Below are 17,500 nucleotides of genomic sequence, written 5' to 3' on the forward strand. Positions count from 1 at the left end.
CTTTCCACAGAGGAGGTGACAAATGCAGTCGGACAGACAGGTGACCGGTATGAGGGGGAGATCAAAAGACTCAAAAAGTTAACGGAAAGACTGGATGCTGAAAAACAGCACTATCGACGCCTGTATGAGCGGCAGCTGGAGGTGAGCCGATGGAACCATTTAGGGTCCTGCAGTATTTGAACAGAGCATGATTTGACTGATGGAGTGAGAGTTTGTAGTTTACCAATAAGGGCAGCAGCTTACTGGTGGATTATAGCTTTTTGGCCTTTTGCTATAGAAGAATGAATGTATTGGATAAACTGGCTAGAAAATCCCACATAAATCAAATTGTGTGTTCTGCTACTTATTTAATCAATATCATTCATATTACATTTTTATAACTGGTATTTGTGTGTATTTATATTGCTTTTCTTTTGCTAAGTTTCTGCATTTTTTTCTTTTAACATCCTCTCTTCATAATTGCAGTATTTTATCAGTTTATGAGTTTAAGGGAAAGTGTCCAGGTTTGACTTGCTCTTGATCATATATTAATGGCTCTGAAATATGGCACATACAATTTTTGCATGTTCTGCATGTGTGCTGTTTGCTTATTTATTAACTTAAACTTCTGCACTCATTGCTTTTCAATTGTAGTTATTATTAATAGAACAACAAACAAAATGGAAAGAACAGAAGTAGGACTTCAGAATTTGCTTTTACACAGAGGAGGGTACAAAGCCCTGATTGGTGTTTTAGGGAATGACCTAGAAAGGATGAATGACTGTTGCCTCTTCAAATACACTAGATTATTTCCCAACAGGCAAGGTGGAAATTGTGACTTCAATCCTTGAGAATACAGCTGCATGTTAGTTTGTATAAGGTTTGGTTTTGTGACCTGTAAAGATAATGATATTGGTATTATCTGCTGATTTTTTTTTTTATAACATTGGATATGTACTCTGCAAGAGCTAAATTTGGTCCACTGATATGAGTCATTTGTCATTATACAGTAAGAGCCATCTTATGTCCTCTTTTAAAGTGAAGTAATTGAAGTGTTGATGCTTGTTTTATCAGCCGGCATTGTGTCTGCTCTTTTTTCCCATTGTATTATATTCTCTTATTTTTAAAAAGTCTTCAAATATTTAGAAATGATCTGCCTAAAAGTATAGTCAGTCAGAGGGGTAAGGAATGTTTTCTTTGAATTTGTTATCTGGTATTGCAAAAATTTTATAATAGGGTTTGTTTTATAGGATGGTTGGTTGCATCATTTTGAAGTATAGATTGATAACTTTTTTGTATTTCCACTATTTTGGAAATGCTTGTTTTTATTATCGTAGTGGTAGAGGTGCTTGCTCACATGCAATATTCTTGTATTTTGTACTTGAAGAACTTTTGTGTGATAACAGTTTTGTATTTAAGATGTGTTTCAATATATTTACATGTAGATTCTGTAGTTTAGTACTAAAGATAAAAAAATGTTTATAATTTTTGTAAATATAAATGGAGTAAAACAGCTCAATTGCATTTAATATTGGTACACCATGATGCAAACATTATTCACCAAATATTCTTCTTAGTGCTAGGATCCAGAAAGTGTCCAGACTCTAAATATATGTCTAAATTAGTTGAGGGTAATGGAGGCTTTTAGTACCTTTTAAGTGTTCTCTAAGCCCATTTTTTATAGTTCTTTGAACCTGCCTTTAAGTTACTAAAGCTCTTGTTTAGACTGGTTCCTTACTTGTTTTTGTATTATCAGAGAGCAAGATTAACCATTATACAGTTGAAGAAGTGGTCTCTATGTTAGTGTCCATTAAGTAATGGTAAAAGAAGTAAATACAGTGTTTATAATAGTAAGATGTGAATTACATACAGTTACCCTTGGTGTGATGATGAGGATGTAAATCCCAATAATTATTTATGATATGCAATGATGATAAATGAAGCCTGTAATATGAGAGTGGGAGTTCAAAAGTGAGAAAAAGATGGTGATGATAGATAGAGAATATAGGTTAAAGGATGGATGTAGTTTCTCAGTTAATGTTTTTGTTTAACATAAAATACTTGGATGGATTTTTAAGGAAGGCATTGGTAGTGTTATATGAATAAAACTTACAGAAAATTTGAGCAATGTGTTGGTGATTACAAGAATTACAATAACTTTTACAAATAAATTGCAGTTTTGGCGATGGTACGTGGAATTGTGAGTATGAGATAGGACAATAATAATACTGATAATGATTTCTAAAATTGTGAAAAAACATCAAAATTCTTCGCTATTCATTTTATAGAAGCTTTGTCATTTTGAATAAGAGGTAACCCTGATATAATAAATGGTTCTAGTGTGAATAGTGTTGGATGAAATTACAATGTACACACATGATTGTTATTACAGTCATGCATTTGAAGCATGTGGTCATGAGCCAGAAGTAAATAGCCTTACTTCTAGAAGGTTATGAGTTTTACAGCAAAAGGAAGAGGGAGAGAGGGAGAGAGGGAGAGAGGGAGAGAGGGAAGCTAAAAACTCCTTCTTTTACTTGCTTGAACAGCTTGACAGGTTTCTCATCAACCATAATATGTGTGTTTGTGAGAGGGAGAGCATATGGGAAGGAGGGCAGGAGGGAGAAAGGATGGGAGAGAGGAAGAGAGGATGGGAGGGAAGGAGTGAGGATGGGAAAGGAGGAGTAAGGATGGTAGGGAGGATGAATGGATTGGTAGATGTGTGGATGGATAGATGGATGGATGGGAGGATGGATGTGAGGGAAGGAGTGATGTTGGGAGGAGGGATGGATTGATGGAAGGAGGGAGGGAGGGGATGGGAAGGAGAGAGGGAGGGGATGGGAAGGAGAGAGGGAGGGGATGGGAAGGAGAGAGGGAGGGGAAGGGAAGGAGAGAGGGAGGGGATGGGAAGGAGAGAGGGAGGGGATGGGAAGGAGAGAGGGAGGGGATGGGAAGGAGAGAGGGAGGGGATGGGAAGGAGAGAGGGAGGGGATGGGAAGGAGAGAGAGGGGATGGGAAGGAGAGAGAGAGAGATGGGAGGGATTGAGGGAGGCAGGATTGGATGGAAGGAGGGAGGGAGGATGAGAAAGAGGAAGGGAGGATGTGATGGAAGAGGGAGGGAGGATAAGTGTAAGCTTATGAAGAATTGAGGCTCAGGTGAATTACTTTGTTAAAAAAAAAAAAAAAAAAAAATAGAATAAAAATAATAATGGGAAAGTCTGTTCGAATGATTCCTACGGTTTGTCTGCAGGATTCATATATAAGATCAAAGAGTGAGAGCCTCCTGAGTCCAGGTGTTATCTCAGCTGTCACCAAGTCTTTGGCTAAGAGAGTGCCTAGCTTGAGTCCCTCATCTGCACTCAGCACCCCTGAGAAGACACCTTCCACTGGCTCAGCAGGGCCTCCCCTGGGGACTGGTGTAGATGCTGAGAACCTGGAGGACAGCATGAGGAAGGTAAGATGACAACAGGTCTTGTGGTCTTCAATTTATTTGTGTACTTTGGGCAAGTGCAATTTATGGCAATTTGTGGTCAGCTTTATTTTCTTGTATTTGTTATGTGTCTTATGTTCATATTAGTAATGTATATATTAGTTCATTCACAAGCATCACAGTCATTCATGTACCACTCTGATAAAATGTCATGTACTTTGCTGTACTTCATTATGAATATAATTTAACCCCTTAATGATGGGGGAAGAAAATAAAAAAAAAACTCTACGCTCTGGAGATCAATGGCAACGTGCCAACTTTGAGTGCGGGAGTTTGGTACATCAAGCTGAATCACTGGCTCGTAGCTCTTTGGCGTGTGGCCGCAGCATACAGCTGCAATCCACAGATCGAGCGGTTTGTTATGACACCATGTGAAGGATAGGTTAATGATATGGGAAATTATATGTAATTCATACCACTTACTTCATTTGTATTGCGCACATAATTGATGAATTATATGATTCTAGGCTTACTTAACCAGTTTGTGCCAGTTAATTGCACTGTCTACTGTAGTTTTGTTTTTTTAATTTTGTTTATTCGTATGTGGCTCCACAAGAGCTTAGTCACCAAAGAGTCAGTAAGCCTACCTCGCCTCACCTGATATCACCATTCCTTTACTTTTTCTTTTTTCTTTTGCTGTTAATACTGTTACTGTTATTATTATTTTATTGACATAAGGATTATTGTAACGTTATTGATATTAATGCAAAAAGAAATTGAAAAAAAAAAATCTTCCCAAAAATTTGTGAAATGGAATTACAGTGGACATGGCATGGATTTTTGCCATCCTGGGATCAGTGAGCTAATTACTAGGTTTATATTCATGACTTCTCTAATAATGAGGAATTTTATCTTTGAAGTGTGAATTGATCATGTACAGTGATAATGCATATGGACTGGAGAAAGAAAATATTTTTGGTGGTGAATTCCTAAGAAATAAATTGTTGTGGGATGACAGGCATTTGTTGCAGTAGTAAGGGGAAACTCCCATTGAAATAAAAGAAATAATATGACTGGCAGATCAAATGATTAACACCAATTTATGAGAATAGTTACCAGAAATACAGATATGACCATAACTTGCAACCAGGAGTATGGAGTTTATTTTAAAGGTTGTTTTAAGTCTAATTTCAACATACAGATGAAAGGTGAATATAATGATATTAGAACCAGTTAGGTTTGATATCAGATGATTGTGAGCGTGACCCTTTGATGATCTTGATTATTGATCATCACCTTGGAAAGTTGTTGTTATTGTTATTATTATTGTTGTTGTTGTTGTTGTTATTATTATTATTATTATTATTATTATTATTATTATTATTATTATTATTATTATTATTATTATTATTATTATTATTATTATTATTATTATTATTGTTATTATTATTACTTTTATTATTGTTATTATTATTGTTGTTGTTGTTGTTATTATTATTGTTGTTGTTGTTGTTATTATTATTGTTGTTATTATTAGTTTTATTATTATTATTGTTATTTTTATTATTATTATTATTATTATTATTATTATTATTATTATTATTATTATTATTATTATTGTTATTATTATTATAGTTGTTGTTATTATCATTATTATTATTATTTTACCATTATTATTTCTGTTTTCACCTTCTTCTTCTTCTTCTTTTTATAATTGTTATTATTATTAAGGTTATGAAGAATATTTTTCATGTTATTGTGATATTATTATTGATATCATTAATCCCTTGCCGACGGGATACGACGGGTAGACACGTGCTTTGCCAACTGTTAGTACTTGTTTGATTGTTTTTACACATAGATGGCTATACTTGTACTAAGTCACCAATGAGCCAGTTAGGAGTACTGCCCGTCTCGCCCGTTCACCCTTTTCCTTTGATTACGAAATATTTTACATTATCTTATTTTGCTGTTACTAATATTAAAAAAACATTATAATAATTATAATGTTTATAATAAAAATAACACCATCGATATCCATAGCACTAGTAAAAAACACGTTTTTCCCGCCAATTCAAATCACGTATGGTCACAAGGTCTACTAATTGACTCCTTTGCGGCTAAGCACTAGCAGAGCCATCTATGGGCAGACATTTCACAAAAAATATAGAAAATGGGCCCAGCATTTTCCCCATTTTTTGTTCATTTTCCCCGACGGCATTGGGTTAACCCATTACTGCTGGGGATGGCATGTACATTCATGCTATGCTCATTGTGAATTTAGTTTATTAATTGTATTTACACATAGATGGTTTCTATCTCACCTGTTTACCTTTTTTGTTATTTGTATTATTAATAACACTTGTGATTATAATGTCAGTATTGATAATAATACAGCATCAATATTAACAATGGTCATGAAGAAATTTGACTTGAGGGATGGGTTGTGTTGGCGTTCTGTCATGGAAAAAATTGGCTGAGGGTCAGGGTGATGGCAGCTTGCTGTCAAGAGACTTTTGGAATTTTGCTGACGATAATTTTAGGTTGTATTATAGAAAATTTAATACTATGATAAAACCAAAAAACAAATGACGAAATGTTGCTTATTGTTGTTCATATTGCACTGACTTATTGATTACCTAGAGAGATGATAAGGAAAATAGTGTATTACCATCTGAATACAGCAAATCAAATGACAAATATAGACATTGAAAAATTACAAAAAGCTAAAAATGCTTATGCAGAAAAAAGAAAAAATAACATTGCAATTGGGAGGCTTGGAGTCTTGTATCCCACATGAGTGTTCATGTACACCTGGCTGTTCAGTGAAACCTAAGGCCCATATTTTAGGCCATGTGCTAGAAGCTTCCAGATCCAAGGGATAAAACATTGGTGATAATAATAATAATAATGATAACAATAGTAATGATAACAATAATAATAATGATAACAACAACAATAATAATAATAATGATAATAATAATGATAATGATAATGATAATGATAATGATAATAGTAATAGTAATAGTAATAGTAATAGTAATAGTAATAGTAATAGTAATAGTAATAGTAATGGTAATGGTAATGGTAATGGTAATGGTAATGGTAATGGTAATATTAATGGTGATGGTAATGGTAATGGTAATATTAATGGTTATGGGAATGGTAATATTAATGGTTATGGGAATGGTAATGGTAATGGTAATGGTAATATTAATGGTAATGGTAATAATAAAAAATATTATAATGATAATGGTAATGGTAATGATAATGATAATGATAATAATAATAATAATGATGATAATAGTAATAATAGTAGTAATAACAATAATAATAATGATAATGATGATAATAATAATAATAATGATAATAATAATAATAATAATAATAATAATAATAATAATAATAATAATGATAATTATAATTATAATTATAATTATAATTATAATAATAATAATAATAATAATAATAATAATAATAATAATGATAATGATAATGATAATGATAATGATAATGATAATGATAATAGTGATGATAATAGTGATGATAATGATATTGATATTGATGATAATAATAATAATGATATTGATAATACTAATGATAATGATAGTGATAAATAAATAATGAAAAAATAAAAATGTCACCACCAATAACAATAATAATAATAATTATAATTATAATTATAATCATAGTAATAATAATAATAATGATGATGATGATGATGATGATGATGATGATGAATTATTATATGATGGTGATGAATTATTATCATTATCATCATCATCATCATCATCATCATCATCATCATCATCATCACCATCACCATCATCTCCACCATTATCACCACCATCATCACCATCATCACCATCACCATCACCATCACCACCATCGCATCTCATCCAAAAATAATTATAATTGTGATTAATTTGCATAAGGAGTAGGTTAAATATTTGCCCATGTCTACTGATTAAATGGCTTCCTGGTTTGTCTGTAGAATTACATGAAAATATAATTACAGAATGTCTTTTTGAAGTCATGGGTGGCTTGCCCATGGCCTTGGAATTATCCTTGTTGCTGTCATTGCCATTGTTGTTGCCGACACCATTATTGTTGTCATCACCATTGCTTTCATTGCCATTACCATTATTATTGTCATTGCTATAGTTGCCATTGTTGTTGTCAGTGCCATAATTGTCATACCCATTGTTTATGTTATCATCATCATCATCATCATCATCATCATCATCATTATCATCAGTATCATAATGGGTGTCTAGTGCGTTATAACAACTACAAGTGGCTATGGTGGTCCATGTGCTGGCACTTGTTTTTGTTGATTTTGATTTAGTGAATCTGAAAAAACGTGCATCAGCCAATGGTATCTGTGGCATCAATACTGATATTCCTCTTGTTTACATTCTCCAAGCAAATCAAAAGGAAATGAGTATTAGCTCATGTGCTTTGTTGCTTTAGGTATATATAATATTATGGGGGGGGAGGCATTAGGTTTGTGTTGGTGCGTAAAAGTGTAGATATGTTGGTGTGTAGGTATTATTTAAAAAATTTATTGGCAATTTTATCTTGGCAACCTTTACAGTGATGAAATTATTATTGCAGGTGCTTGCTTTCTTTGTAGTGCACATACTTTAGAGCTTCATCAGCAGGTCCTTGTCACTGCTGATGGTGATGTGAGGATATTAGGGAATATGATATATCTTTATATTGATAACTGTATCTGTCCATCTTTTTTATATTCTTATGTCTGTCTCACCTATCTGTATATCAGTATCTGTATCTTTATGTCTACCTTCCTTTGTATGTTCATATGTATAGGATCAGTTTTACATCTCCAACTCTCTTGCTCAGAAGGTCTGGGATGTTGCCTTCTTTCAGAGGACTTTTTGTCAGGTAGGGCCATTATATTGAGTGGATAGGCTTACTAACCTCAGACCGTAGTAGAGCTAGAAACCCACATTCCTTAGAAACTCTCCTGGTCCCAGCCATTTGCATTACCATTGTGTACATATATCTAAATATATATATTGGTGCAGGTGTATATATATATATATTTATGTGTGCACCCACCTAAACACCCATCCACCCTCTGTTTAAAATAAAACTAATTGATTTTCATTTATATCATTCATATGGTTAACCATCACATTTGTTTTGTAGGTCAGGTACCCTATATGTCATATGTTGCAACTGATTTTGCTCTCTCACTCAGGCCCAGGAAGATGCTGCACTTCTCAGGTCTCTGGTGGAGCCCTTGGAGGAAGAAATTAATGCTCTAAAGGAGAAAATCCGTGCCCAAGATGCCCAGTTGCGAGCACATGAGGCCCAACAGGCAGCCTCTCTCCACACAGCTGATCTAGTGGCTCCCCTTCTGCAGGGTACTGACACACAGTCGGTGGTCACGCAACTAGATGAGAAGGTACTTCTCTTGAACTTATTTTTTGCATTCTTATTAGATTCAGTAGAATAGTTTTTATATTGTATTTAAAAACAAATATCTATCTAATTACTAGTAATCATGTTTTACTTTTGAAATATTGTTGAATCAGTACTTATAGAGTACTCAAGAGTAGGATCTAACTTTGTAAAATATTTCCAGTTAAAAGGTATGAGTCACACACTAGAAGCAGAGAAGGCATCCCGTGCTGATCTTGAGCTCTATACTGCCATCCTTAATACACAAAAAACTGCACTCAATGATGATGTCGACAGACTACGCACACAACTAACTGAACTGAGACAGGTTTGTTGAGGAATCTGAGAAGTTTGAAATACATCTTTATTTTGTTTTGTGAGATTTATTTGTTCCTGTGTGTGTGTATGTGTTGGTCTAAGGTCTATGTTTCTTTTATGTTTATTTGTGTTTCTTTGTATCTTAACATCTATATATGCCCTATATTGTTTATGAATTTTGATAATAGAATATGATCATCAGATGCTGTGGTAAAGTTAGGAAACTGTATTTATGCTGTTTTGAATTTGCTCTTGATTTTTAGTTATTGTTGTAGCAATCACTTAGATAACCAGCCCATATATTTTTTTACTGATACTTGGAAAAAAAAATAGCTTGCCTTACCTCCTACAATCAGGATGACGTGACCTTCATGTTATGAAAACATTTGGCTTGAGGGATGGGTAACGTGAACATGTCTTGGAAAAAATTTGGCTGAGGGCTAGTGAGACTTACACAAAAATTTTGACTGTAGACCAGGGTGACAGGAGTGACTTCCCATGAGTGCACAAAGCTCTTGTTGGGTGATTAGATTCAGTGGGCATTCAGGAAAGGGCTAATTAATTATTTTAATTGATAAATGAGTGTGGAAGGTACCATCCATCAGCCATGATTGAAAAAGTTCTGTCTCTCAGGATAATGATATTATAAAAGAGAGGTATAGAATCTTGTCACTGCAAATTAGTGTTCATGTGCACCAGGCCTACAAGCTGCCTGCCCACCAGAGAGGCTACTCAAGTAATCCTAATGTCTATAGTTTTGGCCATGTGTGGACAGTGAAGCATCCCGATCGAGGGTTAATAGTTTAGAATTTTGTCATAATGAAGGAAAATCACATTTGGCATTATGCTTTTATGTAAATATTCTGACACAATTATTTTCAGGCTTTTGAAGATGAACGTCGTCAACACAGAGACCTGAAGCACACTTGGCAACGTGCAAATGATCAGTTCCTTGAAGCTCAGCGTTTACATCTGGCAGACATGAGACGGATGCAGTCTTTACTCACTATGGATCAGCAACGAAAATTGGAAGGTGAGGAAGTACAAGCAACATTTAGCAAGACTGTGATATATATATATATATATATATATATATATATATATATATATATATATATATATATATATATATATATATATATATATATAAGTATGGTGTAGAGGAGGAATGAGTTAGATTGTAATAGGAAAAAAGAATTGTAATAGAAAGTGCATAAGAGAACTATTATGGAATTACCATTCATGAAAGCCTACGTTTTGCAAATTAATTCGATGAGCGAGAATAAAAGAAAGAGAGGAGAAAGAGATTTTGCAAAATTCAGTTAATTCCTTACATTAACTCTAAGAGACAATAATGCCTTAATACAAAAATTGTCAAGATTTTATATATGGCCAAGGCAAATTTGATCTTTGATGTTTGTAGAGTTCAAATTTACCAGTCTTTTGCTAGTATATTCAAAGGAGAGAGGTCAAGGGGAGGGAAATCATTCTATCTATTATCCTTATGGTTAATTGTACTTTAAAGTTAGACTGGGAAGAGAAAGAACCATTACTTTCATTGCTTTGTGGACATAGTTCAGGTATTCTCATTCTGGAATTCATGAACCTACAGGGTACATAGGAGGGTTTTTGGAAGCATATGGGTGCATATGTAATAAATTTACTTACTATTCAGCCAAGTATCATTATTATTAGATTCAGATTTTAAGATTTATCTGTATAATAATATACAACCTTTTTACAGTACTAAGTGTAATATACCCCATAGTATTGCATTAATATCAATACATTTCAGTTTTCTATTCAGTGCGTAATTGATGTGGGTGAATCGTATGGTTCTTCCTGAAAGTAGTTTGGAACCCCTTGACTCAGAATATATGTCAGAGTATAGGCCCTCATCTAATTACATGTCTAGCTTTTATTCTGCACCAGATTTAATCTCGAAAATGTTGAATGAATGCAAATTACTATGTGAATCCAATATGTATAAAATGATTTTCATTCCATTAATGAATTGTAAAGTTAAGCTGCTAAATGGAAGACTTTAAAGCAGAGTCGAAGTTATTTATCACCACTTATACATTCTAATGTATGTATTCAAATTCTTACCCTAGATCTGCAGAGGAGTGAGGAAGCATTAGCCAAAAGTCAAGCAAGTTCCATCTCTGAGGTGCGGCCAGATCTGAAACCAGGCGTCAAATCTACATCTCCCCAGCTCTCATCCATGTCACCTGCTTCCAGAAAACGAGTCACTTCTCCATCTCCTGATCTGGAGGTACAAGAGGTTGTGGATTTGTGTGCAGATTATAGAAAGAAGGCAAGAGATAAATTGACATTAAAGTGAAAATGGATGTATGTGTATGCTTATGCACATTTATGTACACATGCATACACATGCATGACACAGTTCTTTCATAATTATATTGTAGAGATGGCTATTTTGGAAATATTCTACATTCAATCAGGTTGTTGCTGATGATGAGCGACCCTATGCACTTGTGGACCTTGATGATGACCATGCCTCTTCTACTACACCCCAGCTTGTCCGTGGGTATGTAACTTTTTTCAGGTTGATATTTTGAGACTTAAGCCAGTTTTTTTTTGTTTTTTTTTTATTATTTATCAATACAGTACAGTAAACTCATATTACATGGGTTACATTCTGAACCCCCTGTAATTGCATGAAATATGAATATACACATATAACAACCCTCCCTGCATCAATATATCAATGTGGCATTGCATTATTCCATCTTTCATGAATATACATGTAATGTTGCTGATGTAATATGTGTATATGCATAGTACAAATAGATATTATATGCTGTATATACATGTATTCATACTCTGCATCTATAATACACACTATCTGTACAAAGTTTGTAGACACTCCTTCCTGGAGGTTGCTCATTTGTTTCTGCTAAAGTTTAAGTTCTTGGCAAGTACTATGCCTTGGCCCCCTGGTTGGCCGACAGAGGCACTAGTCATGAAGCATGCATGAGTGAGCAGAACAAGTGCCAACAACTCTTGTTTTTGGCTCTCACATGAGTCCTGGAAATGTACTGATTACACAGATCTGTGTACAGCATGGATTCTGTTGTTTAACCCATTGCCACTGGGGAAAATGAATAAAAAATGGGGAAAATGTGCTCATTTTTTATATTTTTGTTTAATGTCTCTGTACAGAGATGGCTTTGCTAGAACTTAGCCACAAAGGAGTCAATTAGTAGATCTTGTGACCTTACCTGAAATGGCAAGAAAAACATATTTTTTACTAGTGCTATAAATATTGATGGTGTTATCTTTATTATAAACATTATAATTATTTTAATGTTATAAACATTAGTAACAGCAAAATAAGATAACATAAAGTATTTTCATGTATCAATGAAAAGGGTGAACAGGCGAGATAGGCAGTACTCATAACTGGCTCACTGGTGACTTAGTACAAGTGTAGCCATCTATGGTTAAAAACAATTCAGCAATTAAACTCACAGTGGGCATGGCATGTATGTACATGCCATGCCCATCAGCAATGGGTTAAGTTATCAGTTTTAAAATATTTATTATAATTAAATTTTTGCAGTCTTCTATTTGTTTTGTTTATTTATTATGAGAAAGTGTCTGGGTAATCAAAATCTAGCTAGAAAATTATCAGATATTAGGAGTTTACTCTAGTTTTACATTGAATATTTTTTTTTTTTATGATGTATTCTTTTCGGTAAGCTTTATTGAGAGAATCATAGGTTAATTTATTGAAATTTTGTGTGATATAACAGAATCTGGAATTGTTAAATTTCCAGAGAGCCTTGCTGGTAGTGAACAGAGTGATGACCTGAGCAGTGAGGCTGAGACGCACAGTCTACCTCCAGACAGTCTTGCACCAGATAGTCTGGCTCCTGACAGCCTTTTAGCAGAGCGTTTCAGTCCGGATAAAATGCCTCAGCTCACTCAAGACCAACAGAAAGCTCTTGCAGGTATGGCATAAGCTCTTAACTTTTTCTGTTGTGAAGTTCTGTAGTGCTGAGAAATATTTACTTTTGCATAATGTTCATATTTGTGGGTGTTGTGTATAGAGCTATAGAAAAGATACACATTTGCATGCAGCTGTGAAAAATATTTATGGTATGTATTTTTGTACTGCTTTATGATGCTGTTTCCTCTCATTATTTATTTAGTGAGTTTGGTATCATTATTGACATGTTTTTCCTTTTTCTTTAATTGTGTAAAACCTTTTTTGAGCTTCCTCTTGTGAGCTGAAGGAAAGTGCTCTGATCTTGATATAGTTTCTTCCAAAATGGCTCAGCTGATGAACTCATTATTTTGCATGCATTTTGTCAAATTGATAAGCATGTTAGCTTTATCACATGCTACCTCTTCTTTACATAGCCCACTGTTGCTGGGAAATGATTTTAGTGCAATTGTGACTGCACGTGGTTAATATGAAGGTTGTCATGAAATGAAATTAGAAGTACAACAGCATGCTCAACAAACAGTAGCCTTCATTTTCTTGGCATATGGCCCATGTGCCATATGGAATCTGGGCCAATCCTTGCCATGGTATGTTTACTTGCTATTAATTGTCACTGGGTGAAGGACATAAAATTTAAATAGACAACTATAAAAAGTGAATGGGAGAGGCTTTCAGTATTTAGAATTATAATTTTCTTTTCTTATGACATTAACCAAACAATCCCAATTTTTTTTTTTTTTTTATGATAACAAACAGCAGTTAAACCCATGAAAAAATATTTTTTGCTCTCTCAGTTTCATGTGCGGGATTATTTACCAAATGCACTGAACTGCTGCATGATGGACAACAGTTTTCTAATGTAGTGCACTTCTGGACAGTTTACTTCTTATGATTTTTTTTTTTTTAATTATTAATTAATTCATTATTTTTTTTTATTTATTTGTATTAATTTGTGTTTTTTAACTCCATATCTTTACTGAGAAATCACTTTTATGCATAGCGTGTTGATTTGAAGTTTACAAATTCAGAAAGTATTAAAGGTATATAAATATGATATGCATATTCAAGATGTCAAGTATTCTTCATAACATTATTCATAGTTGGGATCTCAGGAACTGTTCATGACACTACATAGTCACATATTTTTATGATGATATTTTAACCTGTTACTTGCCGGGTCATGTGTATAGCTGTCATAACAAACCACTTGATCTGCCAGGTACAGCTATATGCACAGGACTGTTGCCAGCAATCACTGGAGTCTATGACTCCGAGAGATTTCTAATGCCATCACTAATGGATTAATAACAAATAGTAAAGACATGAGACCAAGCTTAGTGAATTTTGGCCTTGACTGCACATTACTAAATTTATGCAACTATTTGTTTGTCATATTGGGTTGTCATTGAGTCCTGTTAAAATACAGTATGCATGTGTACTCACTTTTGAGCTAATAATATATCTATTTACTGCAAATTTGTAAAGTAATTTACCTCTTCATGTTTACTTCCACAGAGAAGTGAAAATCATATAGAGGGAACAAAAATGAAATCAATATGCTATATGACTGAAATGACCAGGGGTTTACATGATGACTGCAACACTTCTGCATTGATAGTCATATCAAAATGAATATTTTACAATGTTAAAAGGAGAGATGGAATCCAGCCTACAATATTGATTTCTATACTATCAGTAGACTCTGTGAGATTTATTTATTTCCATAATGTATGTGAAGATTAGAGATATCATAAGCTTTTAAAATCTTTTTATGATACTGAAGGTGTATGATGATAAGTACATAGAAGTTAATACATCACCTTTCTCTTAGATGTGACACCTGATTCAGAGGGTGTGACACAGAGCGAGTCCATGTTAACACCCGGTGATGATGATTACGTCACCATCGATTTGGCTGTGGGTAGAGGCAGCGGTACAGGGTCAACTGGTTCAAGAAGGGTAGTTAGTGAAGTAGAGTGGAATTTACTCAATGAAGAGATCCGGCGTGCCAGGTCACGCATTGGGCGATCTTGTCAACTGTGCTCCAACTATCAAACGCAGCTGCAGAAGGTAGCCTCAATACAGCATTGTTCTCAGTTTGATAGATATATGTACTTCTTTTGCATTGAGGATTGGCTTCATAGCTGAGATAAATTTTGCTGAATGTAAGATCAACTACATGTAAACACTTTGTAACTATTGGCAGATTCAAAGTGAGCAGCGAGAGACTGAGAAACAGAAGGTAGATCTAGAAAAGGCCCTAGATCGCTACCGGGAAGACCTGGACCGCGAAGCCCGTTATCGCCATGTGATGGAGGACAAATGGCGTACTATGGCAGAGGATTATGAAAAGAAGGTAAAGTGTGAGTCCTATGTTTCAAAAGGATTATTTATCTATTGATTGTTTACAGCCTCCTTTATGGGGCATGTTTCAGTATAGTGATGAATTGTATTGTATTATTTATATTTTTTAATCTCAATTATATGGTTAGTATTAAGAGTGTTTGCATTCTTTTTAGCTATTTTATATTTGTCTCCATGATAGTACAAGTTTTCTTTTAATGTGTTTGGAATGCCAAGTAGAGCTATATTTGAAATACAGCTAGAAAACTAGAATCATGCTTCAAAATCAGGTAGCTTTGAAAATTGCACTGTACTTAAATAAAATCTATTTGATAAATGAAAATTTAATGGAATGAGAAAAAATTATCTAAGAAAAGCCCATTGCAAAATGATAACATGATTTTCTCTCTCAGGTTGCTGGTGTAGCCAGTGTGGTGGAGGCTGCCACGGGGAAGCACAATGAAGTTGTGGCCAAATTCCGTGCTACAGTGACATACCTTCATGACCAGCTAAGAGTCCTCACAGAGCGAAGAGAGGCAGCACAACAGGAGCTAACCAGGCAAGTGGTCATCAGCAGTCTTTTCCTGCCTTCTGTGAAGATGATCTGCAATAACAGTGCTGTTAATGTGTTGAATGCAGAATTTGGGATAAGCAGTTGAAATAACCAGTTGTTCTGACCTTTCCACAGATTACAGAAAGAGAATGATGATCTGGTTGGTAAGCACAGTCAGCACTCACAGCAGTTACAGAATGAGATCATCAATCTTCCTGATAATATGGAGGTCAATATCATTATTCTTTTAATGTTTATTTTTTTAATGATATTAAAGATTCTAGTCCTTGATATTATAAATATTAATAATTGGTCTAGATGGTTAGGTGTAAGGTAGTTATAAGAGAGGTAGCACCACTCCATATCCGTGAAAATCATAGGTGGCAACTGTTTAACTAATTCCTACTTCTCTACCATCATTTATCGCAAATCTAAACCCTTTGAATTTGGTTGCTTCACTGCCTGCACATGGTTTAAAATATGGGCATTAGGTTTACTTGAGTGGCCACTCTAGCAGGGTGTATAGTTTGTAGGCTCGGTCAGCAATAATCCATGCCTCCATTTGCAATGTTATTTTCTCTTTTTCTTCATAAGCATTTTTAGCTTTTTTGCTGCCAATGCCTACGTTTCGTCATTTGACATACTTTAACCAAATGGTAACAGACTCCATATCACATCTCTAAGCTGGCTATAACTCAGTGCAGTAATAATAATGTTCATAGTATGCAATTTTCCATAATATAACCTGTGTTGCTGGTCAAGGTGGACAGGAATAGGATCTTGAGCATGGGAATAGCATCTTCCCTGCAGCTGGTGCTCTTCCAATCATGGAAGATGGACCTTTCAAATTTTTTTATTGATGGAAATAATGCTAAAGACCCTTTCTAAATGCCCATTGAGTCTTTGTGCATTTGTGACCTGGATTGTATGAACTAGAGGTTTTTCTATTTCTTTTAATTTGTTATCACCATTGTCACTACTGAAGCATTTCAGAGAAGATATACTGAAAAAAACACCATGAAATATTGCATAGATTGACAGGTGAGAAATGGGGCAGAGCTAATGACATTATCACATTAGCCATTGAGGATATGCTGCAAAATATCAGATTATAACTAGATACATATTTATTTGTATGAATTACTTGATATTGTTATAATTACCAGAAGTAAAACAAAATTTTCTGCTATTATTTATAATAATGGAGTGCTTTCAGAATACTCTAAGGAGAAAGTCTTACATTTTTGGATTCAGTAGGTTATATGGAAGTGGTGCTATGTGTTGCATATATGTACGTTGGTTTGATTTTTGAATCTCAATTTTCAAGATTTTTAGTTTGTCAGTAGGACCATGCTTTTTTGAGATTTTTTTTTTTTTTATTGTTCTATTTCATTTCTTGTGTTGTAAGGAAACTATTTGCTCTCACATTTTCGTGCTATAATGCAAGCTTATTAGTATCGTCTACACAACAGGAAAT

General features: G+C 34.3%; 1 protein-coding gene across 1 annotated transcript in view; it reads left to right on the forward strand.

Moving 5' to 3' along the window:
- The window catches only part of LOC125034020 (rab GTPase-binding effector protein 1-like), a 49,983-nt gene that overhangs the window by 29,190 nt on the left and 3,293 nt on the right, over positions 1-17,500 (forward strand). The window contains exons 11-23 of the mRNA XM_047625661.1: positions 11-141; positions 3,227-3,430; positions 8,634-8,840; positions 9,021-9,164; positions 10,037-10,187; positions 11,269-11,429; positions 11,620-11,701; positions 12,934-13,131; positions 14,959-15,197; positions 15,334-15,483; positions 15,884-16,029; positions 16,159-16,252; positions 17,496-17,500. The exon at positions 17,496-17,500 is cut by the window's right edge and continues 106 nt beyond it. Of these exons, the coding sequence (XP_047481617.1) occupies positions 11-141; positions 3,227-3,430; positions 8,634-8,840; positions 9,021-9,164; positions 10,037-10,187; positions 11,269-11,429; positions 11,620-11,701; positions 12,934-13,131; positions 14,959-15,197; positions 15,334-15,483; positions 15,884-16,029; positions 16,159-16,252; positions 17,496-17,500 (1,912 nt within the window). The remainder of the gene's footprint in view (positions 1-10; positions 142-3,226; positions 3,431-8,633; positions 8,841-9,020; positions 9,165-10,036; positions 10,188-11,268; positions 11,430-11,619; positions 11,702-12,933; positions 13,132-14,958; positions 15,198-15,333; positions 15,484-15,883; positions 16,030-16,158; positions 16,253-17,495) is intronic.

This window comes from Penaeus chinensis, chromosome 17, assembly GCF_019202785.1.
Source record: "Penaeus chinensis breed Huanghai No. 1 chromosome 17, ASM1920278v2, whole genome shotgun sequence".
Lineage (NCBI taxonomy): Eukaryota > Metazoa > Arthropoda > Malacostraca > Decapoda > Penaeidae > Penaeus > Penaeus chinensis.